The sequence below is a fragment of the Leuciscus leuciscus genome (genome assembly GCF_965113295.1).
Source record: "Leuciscus leuciscus genome assembly, chromosome: 23".
NCBI lineage: Eukaryota > Metazoa > Chordata > Actinopteri > Cypriniformes > Leuciscidae > Leuciscus > Leuciscus leuciscus.
In genome coordinates, this window is record NC_138747.1 from 25,123,802 (window position 1) to 25,145,556 (window position 21,755).

General features: G+C 36.8%; 2 protein-coding genes across 2 annotated transcripts in view; both read right to left on the reverse strand.

Moving 5' to 3' along the window:
* Positions 1–1,047: 1,047 nt before the first annotated feature.
* On the reverse strand, positions 1,048–13,902 carry ctdspl3 (CTD (carboxy-terminal domain, RNA polymerase II, polypeptide A) small phosphatase like 3). Its single transcript, XM_082155202.1, has 11 exons — positions 13,636–13,902; positions 12,942–13,053; positions 12,736–12,849; positions 11,044–11,152; positions 10,822–10,939; positions 10,086–10,172; positions 6,959–7,021; positions 5,951–6,030; positions 5,674–5,800; positions 3,925–4,020; positions 1,048–1,468 (listed from the first exon to the last, which is right to left on the reverse strand). The coding sequence occupies exons 1-11, from the start codon at positions 13,741–13,743 to the stop codon at positions 1,403–1,405; spliced, it is 1,080 nt and encodes a 359-aa protein (XP_082011328.1). The 5' UTR covers positions 13,744–13,902; the 3' UTR covers positions 1,048–1,402.
* Positions 13,903–15,759: 1,857 nt separating this feature from the next.
* arid3a (AT-rich interactive domain 3A) overlaps positions 15,760–21,755 on the reverse strand; it is a 32,518-nt gene continuing 26,522 nt past the window's right edge. Inside the window, exons 8-9 of the mRNA XM_082155287.1 lie at positions 19,541–19,630; positions 15,760–19,439 (exon numbers count right to left, since the gene is read on the reverse strand). Coding sequence (XP_082011413.1) covers positions 19,309–19,439; positions 19,541–19,630 — 221 coding nt within the window. The 3' untranslated portion in view covers positions 15,760–19,308. The remainder of the gene's footprint in view (positions 19,440–19,540; positions 19,631–21,755) is intronic.

Sequence of the window (21,755 nt, forward strand, 5' to 3'; positions counted from 1 at the left end):
ACGGAAACAAGTAAATCAACTAATGGCCAAGACCGCAGACCTCGCTCGCTCACTCGCAGGCACTCTTTCTCTCTCTCGCCCTCACCCTCATGCTGCGTTCACACCAAACGCGAATAGAGCGTCTGGCGCGAGTGTAAAGACGCGTTTACGCGCGTCTGGAGGTCTTGCGGCGCGAATGAGGCGTCACGCGCTCTGTGCATAACAGATAAGCAAATGTTGAGTGCTGATCAAGAGATTTGTGCAAGCAATTTAAGGTCGCAACTCTTATATAGCAGGCTTCATTCAGTGATTGAAACAAATATTATTAACATTAATTGAAGTTTTACAGTAGGCTATATAGAACCGACATTGAACGCTCCGAGCGAGCTGTGCTGTGGTAAACATGGAACTTTTCCTTGACATGAAACGGTAAATAATCAAACCAGTGGAAGCCTGCAGTGCATGAAACTGCTGTATCTAACCTACCTTATTCATGCAATATCTATTCAGTCAGTACAGTAGCCTACACTTTGGTAATGTTTCTGTTTAACGTTAAATAAAATGACCCCTCAGGCAGCGCGCCCACTCGCAAAGCAGACAGCCGCGCCTCTGCTACCGCGGGCGTTTTTCCACATTCGAATATTAATTTTCACCTTTGAAATTCTGTTTTTTAAAACTATTCGAATATATATTCGAATTTAGAATATTCGTTGACAGCCCTATGGGAGTTGTAGTGTCACACTTATTTCAGATGCCTTTTGAAAAGACTACAATTATTCAACCCGCCAAAGTGGCTAGTTGGAGTGACTGTGTTACCCGCCACGAGCAAAATCCACCCGCATTTGGCGGGTGTTAATGTCAAGCCCTGGTTGCAGGATATGGGAGGATGAGAATGGTGGCGGCAAGACTGAAGCTGTACCACTGGATGGTGGAAATAGATCTTGTTGGTTTCCCCCCAAATAAAGCTCTAATTGCAACCTGAAGCAAAATAGACAAACAAACCATACCAGATTACAAACTAACGGGTTTTTTTTCCCAGCACAAAACTGATCAATTTACAGACCAAAAGTTTTTCAGGAAAAACTAATGTTTTTCTTTTTAATGGTTATTGAAAATTGGTGTCCTTTAAAAAAACACTTCTGAGTACAACACAAGTGTGAAAACACTTCCAATGGCACAAACCTGTACAAATCTCAAGATTCATCAATAAATTAAAGGCAAAATTCTAGTCCTAATTTTCTAAATGGGTCAGAACACCAGCTGATCACCAGGGTGATTACAAGTGAAACTGTAAGACTATTCTCTATCAAATAAACAATTTCATTATACCATACTACAAATTTAGCCTTTGTTAGTTTGTAGCCTGGTAATTTCACTGCATCTATTAGGATGGCTGTACATGTAATTACACTTGATGCAGGTTTTAGTCTTCAGAAAGCAGCCTGTGGAAGTGGTCAGTTCTCTTCTTTAAGACATTTCTGAAGTCATCCTGAAAACACAAAAAATAAAAAACAAGTTAATCATTACTACATTTTTCTTTAAATTCAAATAAAGCAAGCGTTTAGAACAAAATATAATATAAATTCATTTATTTTACATTTTGTTCAAAAACCTGCTCCATCCTTCAATAACAGCCTTACTGTAAAGATTCACAAAATCCATGCTGAATTGTACCCGTTTGGATCCACCACTAGTTTCTAAGGATGCAGACCAGCAGGTGCTTCACACAGCCAGAAACAGCACAAGGTGTGACTTTCCCATATTTGACTCTACTGTTAGTTAGTGTTGTTACGGCCTCAGCCTTATGGGTGTTGCCTGTGTATTTTTGTGTGTGTTTGTTTCGTCTTCTAATTGGGGTTTCTTTCTGAGTGTAGGCTCCGCCCTTGCGCACCTGTGGCCCGTTGCTCTGATGGCTCGTGCTGAGCATATAAGTGGAGTGTGAAGGAGGGTGAGACACGCAACGGTGAACTCCGTGCGCGTCATGATGCCTAGCCGCTGATCAACTCAAGCTGTGTTCTTTGTACTGTGCTACTATTTTGTTCTATTTGTTAGTGTTTGTTATGTCTATGTTGACTTAGTGCAGAGTAAATGTGTGTTACATGTGGAGAGAGAAAAATTGAGAGACGTGAGTTTGTGCAGTCATTTATTAGTCTTATAATAAATGTTTTAAACTGCTCTTTGCCTTGCATCTCCTTTTATGTTGCTGAACCCTTTTGAAACAAGCATTTTAACAACAGGGGTTCATAACAATAGTATGCAGTCTGCTTCCTCTGCATTATTTTACCATGACTGGATGGACCAAGTTTCTGGATATTAGGGGTATACATTTTTTTTTTTGTATACATGTGAACGTCGCAATATTATGTTTGACGCTACTGTATCAATTCTCAAAAACATTGTATCGATGTTCTGTTAAAACTCGACCGATCGGTGGCAGTGTTATTTCAGAACATAAACTGTGACTTGGAGAATCGCAAGGGTGCATCGCTAGCTTTAGCATTAGCAAAACCAGCTGACAAGAGGACAATATGTAGATCCCACTGTTTTAATTAAATATAATATAGCTTTTGCTCAGGTTTTATGCATATGGTAGTGTTCTTTCTGACAATTTTTCTAAAATGATATCCTCTTCCTAAACCCCCCCAAAAATATTGTATAATATTTCATATTTATATATTAAGATTAATAATTTATTTAATTTATATAATAATATATTGCATTTCTTAAAAGTAACGCCAGATTCTTATCGCCAGATTCTCGTACTGGATACTAGGGGTGTGTAACGGTTCTCTGTAAAAAATTTTTTATATATATATATATAAAAAAACATACTGTTCTCCACCCACAGTTCGGCACGCACTCGCACCGTGGTTCATCTTAAATCTGACGACGCAATTGAAAATAACGTGTAAAACAGATACATGATGGATCGATGGATACACATTCTGGGTTCCCAGTACATCACAGCAGCGATGATCATAAAAAAGAAAGGACAAAAAAAGGGGACAAAAGAGTCACTCTTTGTAAACATTGTTCATTGCGAGTGCCGCATACTCAAATATGACCAGTCGTTTACGCCGTCATCACCTGAGTGTTGATAGCGCGCAAGCGCAGGTGATACCTGTCCAGCACCGGACCGGTGCTATCGGTTTAAACTACTCTTGCCAATTTTAACTTTTAACCAATAGACGCGAATGAGAGCTTGCATGCGCTGTGAGAAGATTGTGTGTGTGCATTCATCCGAAGTGCGCAAACCTGCGTCTCAGTCAGCATGAAAATATTGAGTCCTCTTTCAAGTCTTGCGCTTCAACAAATATAAATGCCTTATTCATTCATTCATTCATTCAACGGACAATCAGTATCAGTGTGTACTGGATCCGTGCATTATATCTTAAAGTGACAGCAAGCTAACATTCCTGCTGTCTGCGTTTTTAATGTTAAAGATGTGGAAAACACTCACTGCTCTAGATTGAATACCTTTTGTAACTTTAATAAGGATTAATCTTTAATTTATACAGTCAAATATGCAATGTTATTTTACAATTTCTGAACCTGAAAAGCACTGTTTATTTTATTTGTATCTTTGCTCTTTTGTATTTATTTGCGCTGTTGCTTGTAGTTAGATTATTTGTTCTTATTTTCTTTATTTTTTATTTGACAATAGTCCTTTTTTCCCTGAACACAGCACATACCGAATCATACCGAAACCGTGACCCTAAAACCTAGATCCAAACCGAACCGTGAGAAATTTGAACCGTTGCACCCCTACTGGATACCAAATAGATGTTGCTGCTGTGTAAATGTAGGTGATCATACCAATGAAATTCAGAGAACTTAAGATTCAATTAGTGGCCTTTTTGAACTGGGTAGGAAATTTGGAGTTCTGAAAAATGCAGTATGTTTTATGCCATCTACTCTTAATTCAAAAGATCAAGGAACACTCACCGCATACACTAGTTTCTCCATGTATGGAATGAGCTTTTGTAGCTCACGGTCCTCTTGATCTCCAATCCAGCTCTTTATGGGAATCATATTCATCAGCTAGAAAAAACAAACACATCTTATAAGAACATGCCACTGATATACTGGTTAGACCTAGAGCTGCACTATTCTGGATAAATTGAGAATCACCTTTTTCTTTTTTCAAATAAAGATCACGATTCTTCCCCGTTTCTTAATAGACAACTAAATAAAATAACAATTTACTAGAGATTCTGATAAAATATTATGCTGCTGACTCTAGCTTTTCAGTAGACTTGGCCATGTCTGTTTTCTAAAGGACCCAGCTATAGTTATCCAAAGGCCAAAATGTTTTCTGCTAATTATTGACCAAGAGAGTCCCGAGAATTATGCCGCAGTGGTTTCATCGAGGTTGAGCCAAAAACCTAGGACTAGTTCACGAAAGTTGGTTTCTGAAATAATCTCCAATATTTAATGAACGATTCGAATGACAGTGGCGGTCTTAGAGGCAAAGTTGCTCAGAATGAGGAGTTCTACATTTGGTATGAATGAAGGTCATGGGTGAGTGAGAAAAATCTTGTGGTATACAATCCTTTACGCACATGGAAATTGCGAAAGCACTCCCCCGGTGGCCGATTTCTTTCAAATTTCTCACAGGCCTCTAGGGCCATAAGTAAAGAGTCAAACAGGCCCAGTGAGTTTCGTTTCGATCTGCCTCCATTAACCTTGTCTGACAACTGCTCAAAATTCACACGTTTTTTAAGATACGCAAATGTTCTCAAAGGCAGTCTTGGCACCTTGGACGAAGACACCGCATGCCAATTTTCAAGTCAATCAGACTTAAGGTTGCACAGTTATAGACACTTTTACGTTATTTTTTTTCCATGTTATAGCGCCACCAAGTGGCAAGATGCCGCATGCTTTTTCACACGACCACAGAATGTGCTCTTATATATGTGTACCGAGTTTGGTGAAAATATCTCATTCCGTTCACGAGTTATAGACATTTTAGTAAAAGTGGCTCCTCCCACTTTTAATGTTTTGGAGGCCATTAGAGACCATGAATCGAAATTGTAATTTATTTTTATAGTGCTTGACAATCAGACTGTTCTCAGTCAGAGAATCTTGCTGCACTGGTTTGATTCCGATCGGGCCAAAAACCAAGAACTAGTTCGCAAAAGTAGGTTTTTCAAAAAATCCCCAAAACCCAAAAATTTCACCTAGGAAATTATAACAATTACAATAGGGTTTTCAGTGCTACGAGCTTGAACCCCTATAAATCGGTTGAAACTGCCCTTATGTCTGTGGTCTCCGACAGTTTTAAAATCAGTTAAGATTTAAAAATTGTCTAGTGTGTCCCAGGTCTTAGACATCACTGTTTATATCCAAACTATAAACTTTACACAGTAGTTCAGTGATCATTTGAATTATTTTAAGACAGAAATAGTGATACTGTGTGGTTGAAAAGACTGTTTGTGAAGCTGTTTCATACCTAAACATGACAACTGCTCTCTCTGGGTCAGTGGCAGTGTGAACACAGATTTGAATGTTCCGGTATGCTTTTGTCAAAGGTTAAATAGACATATATCATTTAGGAATAAGATCACGTGGGGGTTTGAATCGAGATCGCATTCTTTTAACAATTAATCGTGCAGCTCTAGTTAGACCTGATGTTTAACAAACACTTTCACAGAGAAAAGACTCCTGCACACTAGGTGGTAAAGGCAAACATACGTGGTATGGGAAGGTGTGGGGGGCGTTGTCCAGGATGACAGTCTTTGACAAGTCTCTCTCCAGAACAGTCAAGTCTTTAATGTAGTGTCCAAGCACACAGGCACAATCATCCTGATACAAACGATGTCTTAAAAATAAGAAAAACACAGAATTACATTCTCATGCTTCCTTCAAGGTAAAGTTTGTTATGAGTTATGAGACGGTTTCCAGATACTGGCTGGGAACCATCCCCAGGACGACTTTGGGCATATGGGATTCGAAGTGTAAAATGTCTCACCTAAAGAGCTTTTTATTAGGGTCCAATATATCTACGATCTTCTCTGCATATTCCTTTTTTGCAGAGGTGTAAACAAACATCTGGAACAGAAAAAGACACAACAACATAAATGTTTGGCACAACAATTCAATCTAATTTATCTGTTCAGAGTAGACTAATGTGTAAAAAAAAACAGCACATGGACTGAATGAAAATCACTTTCTGACAGTAGGTGGCGCTTATGGAAAAGCACCCAACAAGGTTCCGATGAAGTTTGGAAAAGTATGCAATTTGATTTGAGTAATTTTCAGGTCAGGACAAGCATGAAAAAATGTATAATAAAAAAAACAGAATATTGTCCCTATTCAGTTTTCTAAAATACAAAATTAAGAATTTAAAAAAATATATTTGTAATACAAGCAAAGTGTTTTTATGGCAAAAGTTTAGTGATCATTTAATGATTGTTGAACACGATTGAGTGAATTCAAGGTGGACATTTATTGAAAACTATTTGTATTTACCCTAAATGAGTCTCTTTTGAACTACACTAAATTAATGTTTACTCAATTGTCACTCAAAACAGCAACAGATAAAGCAGCAAACAATCATCTAACTCAGACTGTACTTCGCTGATACCGTAAATTTTGAGTCTAGAAATTTAGAATCTAGAATTTTGAAATGGAAAATGTGTAGGAACCCTGACGGTATGTAACTGCATTTCTGGCAGGCAATTCCTTATTTTGTATTCAGCGTAGTGTTTATCAAAGAATCGTAGGTTGTTTTTTGATGCAAACAAAAGCAGCTTTGGGCTTGTGACCAAAATGCATATCTTACTGGTTGGCCAGCTTTATTCACAAAGAGATTAGAACATCTGACAAATCTGTCACAGTAACGACATGCAAATGTCTGTACAGGGCTGAATAGAAGCATTAACAGCTGTTAATTCAAATTAAATAGTTTAATCATCTTGATGTGAACAGTCCGTCAGTGTTTCAAAAAATCATCCCAGACACTCTTCACAATGTTTACCTCAAAATGTTTGGTCATGGCTTGTAGAAACTCTTTCACATATGGTCGGAGGATCACGTAGACCTGTGAAAGTATGTTTAGTTAATCACATCACACTTCAAGAACAGCAGAATTCCAAGACTTTTTCATAACAGTAAGAGGATGTTAACCATTATTCCAAGAAATGCATGTATTTTATATACACTTTTCCACTGCATGGTACGACTTGGCTCGGCACTACTCTGCTCGCTTTACTTGCAGTACTTTACTTTTACTTGCACTGCAATCATGCAGTGTGAACTCGGCATAAAACCGAGCCAAAGCAGTCAGGTCACTGTTCTTTTCACACTGCACGTTTATCTGGGGTAGCATTCAGTTGCTGCTGTGTTCACACTGAACGATGGATCTGCAACAGGGGTTTTCACATTGCATGACTTTACAAAACAAAGAATCGCCGACAACTTCTGTCTGGTCAACAAAATACGTTTCACAAGCAAACACACGTGAGAAGTGAGAAGGAAATAACGCAAGATAACTTGTGATACTGAAATTGTTATTAAAAATGATAGCCTGCAAGAAGATTGCGATCCAAATTGTCTATGCGCTGATTTGCAGTGAAAAGGAGAAAAAGAAAAAAAGATTATGGAGGAGGAAATGGTTGGGGAGACGCGGGGAGCAAAGATTATGTGTTCTGCAAAGAGAGTTGGGGGTAAATAAATAATTTTGCAATGTGCTGCTGGTCAAGCAAATGTTTGTGCTTTGTTTCTGTTTGACATAATTGTAAAAATATCTATTAAAATACTGATATTTTGGTCTATAATTCCTCCCCGAACATCCCACTGTCCTGTTTCTTGCCCTCTCATTGGCTGTAGGTCATCGCCGAAGTAGTTTTCAGTCAGAACACATTCACACAGCAGGATTGTGAATCACCGAAAGGTCCAGATATTTAGCATTGCCAAATATAGATTTGCCTATGATTTCGGCCATTTGTCGGCGATCTCGCAAAACCTGTCGGCGAGTGAAAACCGGGACTAAAATCATGCAGTGTGAACTCGGCATTAGGGGTGTAACGGTACACAAAACTGAAGGTTCGGTACGTACCTCGGTTTTGACGTCACAGTTAGCAGAGGGGGGAGGAAACTAAACATATAATTGCTTCTTTTTTTTTTAACAGTGGTTTACTGAAAAATTGTCTCTGACTTGAAATCAATTCTGTTATAATTAAAAGTTTCTTAAGGATTAAAAAAAAAAAAATCTAAAATTATGTTAATGCTATAAACTATATAGGGAGCCCTTATATAGGGAGTAATTGTACATTACTATAATATTAAAGGTTAACAACAGAGGCCAAACTATTAGCCTAAATTCAGTTGCTATTTATTTTTTAGATATAATAATCAACACTCAAATAACAAATTGTTTGCAAACTTTTTGCATTAACTTCTAAATTTAATTATATGTTTTTACTACAATTCGTTGTTGAAATATGGCCACGTTCGGTACGCCATGAGAGTATCGCGATATGTACCGTGGGGTGGTGTATCACAGTTTTTCGGTTCGGTTTGAATATCGTTACACCCCTACTCGGTTTGCTTTTCCACTGCAGTTTTGTACCTAGGATTATAGACGGATCTTTAAAGCTGCACCGCCACCTCATCTACTGACCACAATACAGTCATTTCTTTTTTTAAGTTGTGTGTGACGGTCATTTAAAGCAAGTCGTGCAAACAAATGATACTGCGGTGGCTGTTGCTGACTATTTAAATCTAGCGGGTTTGGTGTCTCGTGGCGCAAATCCAATGGCTGGTAGTGACGATTCTCTCTGACCAATTAGTGATCAGTAGGTGGTGTAACAATATATCGTGTCACAATATATTCCAATAAAAAATGCTATCCAATGTTATGTTATACATAAACAACATGTATTGCGTATAGTTCACCCAAAATGAAAATTACTGTGTGTGAAAAAATTCAAGTTTACAGAGTTTTAGGGTCAGAACTACATTAAACTACTATATATAATGTTGAATATAATGTATAATAATGCAATGGGGGAATATTTGTGGGTGTCAAATGTCTTATGTTACCAGTAAAAAGTGGCCTACATTATTTTAAATATATCTAGTCAGTGAAAGAGTGCAAGAATATTCATCTAAAATAATTCTGTTTTCAGCTTCAGAATCTTGAATATTTTTATTCTGGTGTCACTTTTGTCCTGTGCATTGGGTTATCAGCACCAAGTCCAAGCCTATTCATTTACACACCCAATGGAACACCAAATTTTGCATTTTAATCAACAGTAAATTTTCGGTTAACCTTTTACCATATGTCTTGGAATGTCGCAATAATATCGTATCGTGGGTTCAGTATTGTGATATGTATCAAATCGTGACATGAGGGTATCGGTACACCCCTAGTGATCAGCAGTGTTTACACATCACATTTCAGTATCGGTATGGCTCGCATGAAACCTCAACCGAGGTACTAGGTACTGTACACAGTGGAAAAAAACCCAAAAGTGAGCCGTACCATGCAGTGGAAAAGCGACATGTGAGAAGCTTAAATTATTTACAATTTCATTTGAACAAACCCTTTCACACGTAAATTTAAACTATATTATGTCCTAGTACATGTGAGATTCCATGGCGATGCAACACAGCACAAAAAGCACTGTATGACAAATGTATTGGTTTTATTTAATTTGTCCTTTTTATTCAAAATATTCACAAACTTGTTAACTATACTGTGAAATATCTGATATTCCTATTCTCAAATAAATGTATTTTGTTGTGAATTGCTGTGAATCAAGCAATTATGTTTGAAAGGATCATTGTTGCCATTTCTATCGACATCAGTGTATTTAACAAACCATAAATGTTTTTTGTTTATTTAAATGTCTGAAATCTAAAATTAACATTTTGTGGATGAAAACACTGAACAGCTGTCGATATATGACTATATATAAATAGTTAGGATTCAAATTAGCGTTCACGCTTTGGCTTGGCCTGATCGAGAGATGGACATGATCAGAGCCAGCCAAAGCATGAAAGCAAATTTTAATTTAGAAGTTCATCATGTGACACATCGAAAGTTCTAATCTCTCCGTTGTGATTGTACATGTCATAGGGTTAATTAAAATTTCACCAACCTTGTACTTGTGATCTTGAAAGCGGGTACTGAATGTGTATTCTGCGTCAGCAATCACATTGAGTGAACTGAACACAAGCGTTTCATCCTAGAATCGTACAAAAATAAAATTCCCCCATTGCATTAAAATAAAATCCAAAGAATCAAACCAGTCACTTCTAAACCTCATCAAATCAGTGCACTAGTCAGCAATTCAACTTCATTTACCTATGGCTCAGTTTACACCTGGTATTCCGATGTGTTTTGGTCGATCGGATCACAAGTGGAAGACGCTAAATACAGGTGTAAACGGGGTATAAATGTTATGAGCTTGTCCACTTCCAGAGGTAGTCGAAAATGCATTTGACCGGATTGCTTTCATAGTGTAGTCACTCATAGACCCTGCCCTCGAACAAATCAGGAAAGAAGTGGTTGAAAGTGGACGAAAGAGACGGATTAAAATACCAGGTGCAAACAGGTATGTGTCTCTCTCGTCTCCTTGTGATCCGATCGACCAAAACACATCTTAATACCAGGTGTAAACAGGGCCTAGTTGTGGAAGCCTCTCTCTCAAGAAGGGAGTGCTAATGGTCCATCTGAATTAATTAATGGCCCTGCCATTAACTTCCAACAGTTTGGAATTGTTCAGTCAATGAACTGCATGCTAATTCAATCTGATCAACTCAACATTTTAGTTAAAATGTCACTGAACTAAGTATAGTAATGATTTTGAGCTGGCTAGAGGGAAGATAACTGACCAAATCGAGCACCAGGGTAGCAGCAGGGGTGCTCCTCGTCTTTGGTGGAATGTCCCGCACTGCTGAGACAGGCCTGGACTGTTGTGAACGGTTCGGAATGTTCTTAATAAATGTGAAGCTGATACAAAAACCGTGACAACAATCAGATTAAACCACAGATGAATCACTTCAATCAGTCTGAATTGTACAAGCCACAAAAACTTGTTTGTAGAAGAGACTCACGGGCTAAACACTTCCTCATTCTCCTCATCCTCTGAAAGAGGGCTGGCAGCGCTGTAGCCAAACACACAGTGTTCAGGACTGAAGATGGGACTTGCGTTTGGATGCTCACCTATTAAAATAAAAAACTACTGTTACACAAAATCAAATAACAAGGTATCTGGAAAGTTATTACTCGTTTAGTTTAAAAATACAGAGTACAGACAAAATGTTTCATAATAAAGGTCAGACAGATCCAAAGAGGTTTGTACTGTAGGGAAGAGCAGAAACTAACATTGAAACCATATGAAAAAATGATTCTTGAGGTTACGTTAATTAAAGTCTTGTTTGCAATGTAGTCACTATTAAGAATTAGTACAGAAATGTAATAATCAAATGGAAAGAAAAATTGCAAAGTCTTCCATATATTAATTAAATATAAATTATTCTTATTAAGCAAAAAAAAAGGTTATTCAGCCAAGATTTTTCTCTTTTGTTTGATTCACATTAATGACACAGAGCAGCAGGTGGGTTTATTAGACAGCTGTCACTTTACGGCCAAATGCACAGATCCATTATACTGATACACCCAAATGTTAGTTTCACTTGAGACATAACCGGCTGTTTTTACATGAATACTCCACACGACGGGAATTTTGACAAAATTGTGTATTCGACTTTTCAAGCACAATAAGACATGAAAGAGAACTGAATTCACGATCGCATGCTGAGAGACGCAGCTTTCCGTACGCACGCTTGCACTGTGTGTCAGTCATTCCCCATTCAGCATTCAAACAGCGTGTCTCGTTTGGTTACGACAGGCAACATGATGAAACTCTCTCACAAGATGATTCAATGTTCCTATTATTATACTTGATCTGTAGACAAAGGTCTATGGTTTCGCATAAAAATGACTTGCTGGAGTTTATTGCAGTTCATGTAACTTTCTCCCAGTTGTCTTTTAGATCACAAAACTGGAGAAGAGAGCACTATGAATTGTTCTTCACGCACACAGTAACTGAAATTTAAAACTGTTAAAAGTAAAGGCTCAATAAACGATTGCATTGATATAATATATTACTCATCAATATCTCTTCCCCTTTTTGCTTTGAACTTTTCAATGCAAAGCGCTGCGACTCCATAGTTTCCCCCGCAGGAACTTTCCCCAGGAACTAGGACCTTTGGGGTACCACCAGTGTGTTTCGACTGCAGGAACCAGGGTCTAAAAGAAGTTCCTAAGAGTCTCAAAGAACAATTTCTCCGACGACAAGGTTCAGGCTTTTTTAAGCTTAAATTCTTAAGATAAAATCCAGGTCCAGGAAATCCATGTTTAGATTTAATACAATTATTGTGCACTCATGATTTTTCTAGAGTAACTTTTGCCACTGAATTTTCTACTTATCTAGTTTATAATAGTGTTTTGTCATAGATTATGATCATATCATTTTTGCATTTGTTGTTTTTATGATGATGTTTAACACACAAACAAGTAATTATCAGTTCAACACACAGAGGTATAGAAATTCTCCTTCTGCGCTGATATCGGATCGGTATCGGCCGATACTCAGAATTTTTGACATCGGATCGGTTCAGAATTTTTTTATCGGTGCATCCCAATAATGCATGGCTGTCAGAAATGTAAGATATGATAGATCTTATAGTTGCATTGTATCGGACTCGATTAAGTTATAAATGTAAAAATTTAAATGCACTCACTGTCTCTTGGTGGTGTGAGAAAGTGAACTGCAGGAGAGTAGAGGCTCCGAGCAGCAGGATTCAATAAGGAATGCCTTTCCCGGAGGTGACGGACTGGAGTCTTGAAATCTGACTCTAAAAATACAGTGGTGAGTATGATTTCTTAATACCATATCATCATTAATAGACTCTTAAATAACATTAATTTGTCAAACAAAATGGTGTACCTTTACTGTCAACAGTTGATAAAGCTTTTCTCCTCCTCCGTGGACGTTTGGCTGCTGTTGGGACTTCATCAGGATCCAGATTCGGGCAGTCTTGAAGAAGTTTTACTTCATCCTAAAGCAAGGATGAAAAAAAAACAGCCAGTTAATAAACCTATTAATTTTTTTTTTTACACATTTCATATGAATAAATGCAATTAAAAAAACTTAAACTGTTTACCTTTGGATATCAAAATTACAGAAATTATTAATAATCAATATACTTGTGTTTTAATAAACAATAATAACTACAAGATCCACGTGCTCCTTCGTCGATTATATACAGAGAAGCTGATTGGCCGAGATACAACTTCCCATTCCAATTCAATAATACTAAAATCTTATTGGCTACACGGTGAGAACAGGCCCTGTCCATAAACACATCTGGGACAGCACTGAGAAACTTTTACAAGCAGCACACACATATCATTAATATTCATATGGACGATAGCCTGTTCTGTATTTAATGTTTTGATGAAACATTATTATATTAACGTTGTTTAATTTCGGTCCGAATATCTCTTGCTTTAAATCAGTTAGCATCATGCTAACCAGGCAAGTGAAGATCACTCATAACGCGCAATCACATAACAGTTACTCAATCACACGTAATTTTTGTTATCTTTTCATATCTAGTGTTCAATACAGCAGGACTGACCTGGTTCTTGACCTGAGTCTGAGGGCTCGGACTCTCCGGAGCGGCTCGACGGCGGCGGGACGGTGTCGGTGGGGTTTCATTTAAAATATTTCTCGAGCGGAGTCTCATTTTCCTTGCAAACCTGATTAAATGATGTCGTCAACGGACCAAAACACTTTAACTCGCAGGAATAATGTTGTAGTTGCATTAACCAGCTTCTTCTCGCTGTTTCCAGACTGACTGACCTCAGTTTAAACTGATGAAAAAAACACAATCGAGCTTTAGCCAATCAGACCTCAAGCTCGAAGGGGTAGGCGGAGCTACAAAGAACAACGGCGCAACGTGATGCGGAAGTCAACTTGACAAGGCAAACCTGTTTTATTGCAGAAGTCATTTTTGGCTGCACAGGTTTCTGGCAACTTCACCTAATACCTTTTAATGATCAATAAATATTTTATTTAATGACATTTGCCTATGTAATACCTAATGTTTCATACAAATTAGAGACCTTAATGTGACATTTTTCTTCTTGAATTTTACGGCTAATAATGTTTTTCATTCTTTTCATTGGTATACTGTCGGTCATATTTTCTTGAAGTTATAGTTCACCCAAAAATGAAAATTTTATCATCACTTACTCACCATGAAGTTGTTCCAAACCTATATGCTTGCATCATGAACACAAAATAAGATATTTTGAAGAATGTCGGTAACCAAACAGTTGATGGACCCCTTTGACTTCCATGGTATGAAAAAAAAAAAAATGAAAAAATACTATGGAAGTAAATGGGCTCCATCAACTGTTTGGTTACCGACATTCTTCACAATATATGCTATTATACCTGCAGAAGAAAGAACTTCATACAGGTTTGGAACAACTTGAGGGTGAGTAAATGACATCAGGATGTTTATTTTTTAGGTGAACTATCCCTTTAAATGTGGCCTTATGTCTCACACTGGATGGAAGAGGATTAAAAATCCATTTAAATGAAACTTAATCAGGGAATCGCCATATTTAAGTTTCCACAGGAATGAAAATAAGAACAACACTCATGTACACATTCAATGTGTTTTGTTGAACAAAATTTTGACAGTTTTGACAATTATGATTATTTTTTTTGGACAAAATAAGAAAATGTTCTCTGGGGTTAGTTACCTTTGATATCATTTGAAAATGTGTACATATTTAAGTGTAGTTACCAGTGTTGGGGACAGTTACTGATAAAAGTAATGCATTTACAATATTATGTTTCTTCCTAAAAATTTTACTTATTTCATAACTTAGTATGGAGAGTAATGCATTACGTTACCTTTTCTCACATGGGCTGGGCTTGCTTGTTTGTTTTTTAATAACAAAAAAAGTTATATTTTTGGCAAATGTAAAGGCCCTTTCACAAATTCACTCATGTACAGTAGAGGCGCAGCTCAAACAAACCTTTCAGATGTGCTGCTGTTCTGGATTACTGAAGAATCGAACCAGGAGAAGAAAGATCAACACTCTTACTTCAGCAATAAAAAATAAACAAATGTGATGTTTATCTTAAGTCATTTTTGACTATTAGTATGGTATATAGTATGGTACATACAATTAATTATTGCAGGTTTGTGTAATATTCAGAGTTTGCATTTCACTGTTTATATTCATTTTGAGGAATACTGAATCTGTTTTTGAGCAAGTGAGATGAGCAAATGCATGTTCACATATTAACATGCATGTTAGTCTAGAACTACAATAAGCATCATGTTCACACAGCGCACACAACTCCTCTGCACTTACTGATTTCTCTCAACACGGGGAGAGAAGAACTGTCCTGTCAGTCTATACATGGGAAAACAAAGTAACTTGCGTTACTAATTCGAAAAAGTAACTCAGAATTTTTTTTGTAAATTTAAAAGTAGTGTGTTACTTTACTAGTTACTTGGGGGAAAAAGTAATCTGATTAACTCGCATTACTTGTAAAGCATCATCTCCAACACTTGATAGTTAAAATACTTTGTGCATTTTAATATAGCATGGTTTCATTTTGGTATCAAAAAAAAAAAATCATTCTGTACCTCCTCCACTTTTCACAAATTTGTGTTGACATGTTTCTATAATATGGAGGGGTTTTAAATGGAAAAGAATCAAGAACTGCACTAAGAACATAACATCATAATTACATTTTATTGTATTCAATGTTAACAACTGAAGATCTCAATTTTGAAAAATCAAACATTGAAAAATCTGATGCTTGACAATTATAAAATGTAAACGTTGAGAGTACATTTTGCAAACTCTGAAACAACAAAACTCATCAACATGACTGTCTCTTTTAAACAGGGCAATAACATACTGAACACAACAGAAAACAGACACACCCAAACTGAAGCTCCAGAATTACTATTACATTATATAAAAAAAGCAAAAACAAAAATCCATTTCATCTGTTAACGGCATTTTGTTTTAAATGTGTTGAGGTGTGTTTTTTATCAATATCTGGGTTTTCAGCATTCAGACTGAGAGAGGTACAGTTGTTGTGAGACGATTTCCTAAAATAAAGGTTATAGAGTACTTTGAATCCATAATATTCCAGCCATAACAGCACTTTTGTGACATTTGTCAGATCCCCTTTCCCCCAGTTACATATCGATACAGATTAAATAGGTAAGGATTGTCTTTGTCCTTCACCCCTAATAGAAGCAGTCAAGAGGTCGACACTACGCAATTCAAACGTTTTAAAAACGCACAAGTGGAAATACACAGAAGGGTGCATCAGTGGTACGTTCAGCACCGTAACCAAAACCTGGTCTCTCCAAGGAGCAATTTCAGATTCAAACTAAGCAAGCCAAAACTCAAAAGCACTCACATAAAAAAAAAAGGGATATTGAGATTTTTTTAAAAGAAAAGAAAAAAATACATATAATATACTTGCAATTAATAAAAACCCTTGAGTCAGTGTGCAAAGGGAAACATTTACCATTACCATTATAAAAGGGTAAAATAAATGTTATATGCACTGACCACAGCACTAAGATGAACATTTCTGTATAACTAGAGGTAGAATTGTATTTCCTGAGAAGACGACAAATGCCTTTCTTAACATAAATCCTAAATTTCACAGCTGTCTATGTATTGGAAAAGTGAATTACTTGATTTTTTTTAGTGTAATGTTAAGTTCTGAAAAGAGAAAAGCTTACAAAGAAATATCAAAGAATAAGGCATCCTGCATTAATAGCAAAGTTTTATTGTACAGCAATTTTGGTTGTCCTTGCAATAAAGTTGACTACATTAGCATGCTATATCTACTTTTTAAAATGTGCATTCTTTAAGGCATACATCAAAGTGAAAACAGATCTGACATCCCTCTTATGGATACAAACTACTTTAAACGGGTGTTATGTGTACCTGTCTTACTCTGCGTGGTAACAGTATTGTTTCCTAAGAAAGAAAAAAAATCCCAGGACCTCTGATCGAAATACACTGGGTAAAGGCCATTCCAATACTGTTACATGACGATGGTCACTTAAAAGTTGAGGGATTTGATTCTAAAAGGCAGACTGGCAGATGAAACAGGAAAAAAGTTCTCTTTAAAATAAGCATCGAGGAAAAATGCCATGATCCCAATGTGGCATTTTTACAAGCAAGAAGGAGCTTTAAGGATATCATGGCTAAGATTTTCAAATTAACAGAATAAAAGTGGACATGTATGCCCTGTTCTACTTCACAGCAGGTAAATCCATGTGAAAAGTGGCAAACTGGGAAGGCTTGCAAACGATTCTGAGCTGATAAATGAGTCTTTGAGGTAGAGATTTGGCAGTAATGACTTTTAAGTGTGTTATAATGAATTGTCCTGATATAAATAGAAAAAAAAAAAAACCGAATATGTACAGTTGTACAATACAGACAGAAACAGTAACAACCTTTTCTAGACGGTTTCCTGTACAGCAACTATGGTCGTTGTGAATAATAAAGGGTGAGCATTAAAATGAGAAAAAGAGGATGCGGTAACTTGGCGGTTAAGGATCTCATCAGTGAAAGCAAAGGCCACTAGTTTGATCCCAAATAAAGGATCAAGGCATTTAACTAAGTTTCTCCAAAGAATCTGTACCTGCAAGCTGTTTTGGATAAAAATACAGCTTTAAGCTTCTGGAAACACCATTTTCCTAACGCCAAACTAACTTGAAATGCTAAATAAATTATTCAATTTCAGATGAAAGACTATCATATTTGTATCAATCAAAAGAAAGTTTCACCCCAAGATGCCCACCAAGTGAGTTTTTTGACCTTGCATACAGTGTAATGCTTGAAGAGCTTTACAATTCGTAAATTGCAGCTACAAGTTGATAAGGACAGGAAAAAGACCTTCTTACTGTCCGGAACAGTTGATGACATGATAAAAAACAACCTAAAAAAATAAACACAGGAAACCAAATCCCTTTAGAAGAGAATATTCCATTCTGCTCAAAGACACTTTGCACTTTCAAAACATCCCATTGTACTAAGAATTTTCTCAGATTTTTTTTTTGTTGTTGTTGTTGTTGTTAAAAAATACATAACCAGAAACTGTCCTGCGTGATGAAGCAAAGGCTGCATTGTTGGACCCCTCAGTGACACTCAACACTGCATTACATTAGGCTAAAAGACCTGATGAGGTGACAAACTAAATCTCCAGTTAGTGTAGTAATCAAACACAGGATGAATTGTTTGTTTAAATCTTAAACAAACGTATAATTATACTGTCATGCTTTGAGTCAAACTATGATTATTTTCAGCCAAACCACTGATCTGAGTGAAAGCTCCACTAAGTTATACACAAACAAGTAAAACAACCTCTGAACTACTTCCAATTCTACTTTAGAGCAACTATGGGCCAAAAAAGTTTGTGGGCTGTGGCAGTTCCAGGTCCTCAGCCACCGTTGCGAGGCTCATGGAGAACGTAGCCTCCAGAGTTTGCCAGTATGAAGAGGCAAAAATAAAACAAACACGAATAATGAAAACGTTATGAATGCAATTATACACGTCTACAAATGCATGCCTACAATTGTTTTAAATGAGTTCCTTAGCATGAATGTTCACTGACCGAAATTAAGATCATTAACACCATCACAGAGCAGAACTCTAAGATGGGAAATCAAATAGTTGAATACTTGCAATAAATGTAAAAAAACTAAACACATCATTACGCACTTTGTATTGTGTTAGTGCTGAAGTTTAGACGTTCGCCTGTCAACAGCGCATTCAAAGTGTGCTGAGGAAAAACCTTCACAAGGCACTGCAGATACATACACAGGGAAAATAAAATCTATAATAATATATTATTAGTTCAGACCCTTAAGCTGTTTGCATCACACGTTATAACAATCCTACTATTGTTATGGTTTTGCTTATAGATGAAAAGCTTTCATCAGTCAAAGATTATAAAACCTTAAAAAGCAGAATCCTACTGCCTTGTTAACGCCCGACAGTGTGCTCACAGAAAGAGAAATAAATTATTCACAGGTTTTGCATATACATTATATATCATTATCTTTATAATAAACTCTGTTGTTATTTTAGATTTCTTTTGACTCCTGAACAAAGGAGAGTGTAAATAAAAGACCTGAGCTAGTGTACTTCAAGTTGAGAACGATTCAGTTATTCCTGACTAGGTTTTTGGCATATCTTCTGTAGTAACTGAGGTTTTGGTTTTGCATTGAGGGAGAGAGTCTGAGGTGCTAAGGCGATTGGTTGTTGGAGGAAGATGAGGTAGGCGTGTGGAGAACTGATTGAGGCCCGCTGTTGCCTGCGGAAGATTTGTTAGATGCACCCGATGAGGTCTGCGCCGCGGCCTGGGCGAAGAGAACACCTATTATGAAAAAAACGGGAAGATTGGTCACAATCAAAACAAGGGAGAACTTGAACAGTGAACACACACACACGAAATATATGTGGTGACAGGATCCTCACCAGTGTAGACGACTCCATTAAGCTCCAAAGACATGCTGATGCTGTTTAGGCCATTGGTAGTCAGGTTCATGGCAGAGTCTGGTCTGCTCTCTGATGGACAACAAACAGAGTTTTCATCTGAATAAAAGCACATTATTTTTTTTCACTTTGGAAAAGTAGTAGCACAACTCTCCTAGCATGAGGTATTAATTATTTATGCAACACAAACAGTCTAGTACAAGTTAAGTGCCAACATTTAATACGTTGGGTGGGGATTTATACAAATCACTAACCCAAAGTATGTGCAATAGTAATTATCCTCTGTGGCATTCAGACAGTATAATCTGAAAGCATACTGGCTACCAGCAGGGGACGCTACTTCTCAGCTATTTCCCAGTCAAGCAACTTAAAAAAAACAATGCAAACAGTTCACATGCAGAGGCAAGGGGAATTTGTTCAGTCTCTTATTCATCTTCCGATAAAATATGCAAGGTGAAACCTCGAGTATTTAACACCTAAACCAAAAAAAAGGAAATCAATCTGTGTTGAGGCAGGGATTCCCCACAAAAGAAAAGCTATTTGACTTGCATTTTTGTCTTTGCGGTTTAAAATGGGTCAACACCTCCAGTTGTCTAATGAATCAGATCCTGCATACCACCATCCTTTAGAGTAAATACATCAGTACAACTTTCAACTCTGATAAGATCTAATCAAAGCACTTTTAAACATCCTCTTTCCTCATTCACAAGAACAGCATTTAGTAAGAACAGTACTAGAGTTACTACTGCGGGATAATAACAGCTCAGACTAATGACTCACACCACAGAAGGAGGCTGACATCTCCACCTGACAACTACTGATCTGCAAAGTGCACTTACCACATGCCAGTAATTTAGTCTGTGGTAATATTTTCACACCCTTTCCTACAAAATAGTTAGTACCAGTGAATGATGATGTAAGAGGGGCTTTGCAGTACCGCACTAGAAAACACACCGAGTTAATTTCATAACCTCAGGAACCAGAAGTTGGATATTCCACACACAGGTTTCCCTGAAACATCAGACGCTTTATAAAAGGTGTTTTTTCTCAGGTTGGTGTTTATGGGAAAAGATAAACCCACAGTAAGAATGCAAATTGAGGTAACTATGTAGGCTAACTATAACTGTAATGATTATGTTTCAACGTACAATGTATATGATCGTACTATATGCATGCATGCGTGCTATATATATATATACACACACTGAACAAAATTATAAACGCAACACTTTTGTTTTTGCCCCCATTTTTCATGAGCTGAACTCAAAGACCTAAGACTTTTTCTATGTACACAAAAGGCTATTTCAAATATTGTTCACAAATCTGTCTAAATCTGTGTTAGTAAGCACTTCTCCTTTGCCGAGATAATCCATCCATATGCGTGCGTGTTATATATATATATATATATATATATATATATATATATATATATATATATATATATATATATATATATATATATATATACACACACAGTGCTATGCATAAGTTTAGACACCCATGCTAAAGTTGACAAAAAAAAAAATCATCTTTTGGAAATTGAACTTAATGCCTTAATTAAAACAATTAGGAAAAATCCAACCTTTAAAGGACACCAATTTTCTTTGTGAATGAAATGTATCGTAAATAAATAAATGTTCTTCCTTAAAATACAGGGTGCGTAAGTCTGGACACCCCTATGTTAAATTCCCATAGAGGCAGGCAGATTTTTATTTTTAAAGGCCATTTACTTCATGGATCCAGGATACTATGCATCCTGATAAAGTTCCCTTGGCCTTTGGAATTAAAATAGCCCCACATCATCACATAGCCTTCACCATACCTAGAGATTGGCATGGAGTACTTTCCATAAGATCATCTCTCAATGCAAATCAAACCAGCTATTAGGCTAACTGAAATAAAACCATGCCAATCTCTAGGTATGGTGAAGGCTATGTGATGATGTGGGGCTATTTTAATTCCAAAGGCCAAGGGAACTTTATCAGTATGCATAGTATCCTGGATCCATGAAGTAAATGGCAAATGGTAAATTAAAAATAAAAATCTGCCTGCCTCTATGGGAATTTAACATAGGGGTGTCCAGACTTATGCACCCTGTATTTTAAGGAAGAACATTTTTTTATTTACGATATATTATTCATTCACAAAGAAAATTGGTGTCCTTAAAGGTTGGATTTTTCCTAATTTTTTAAATTAA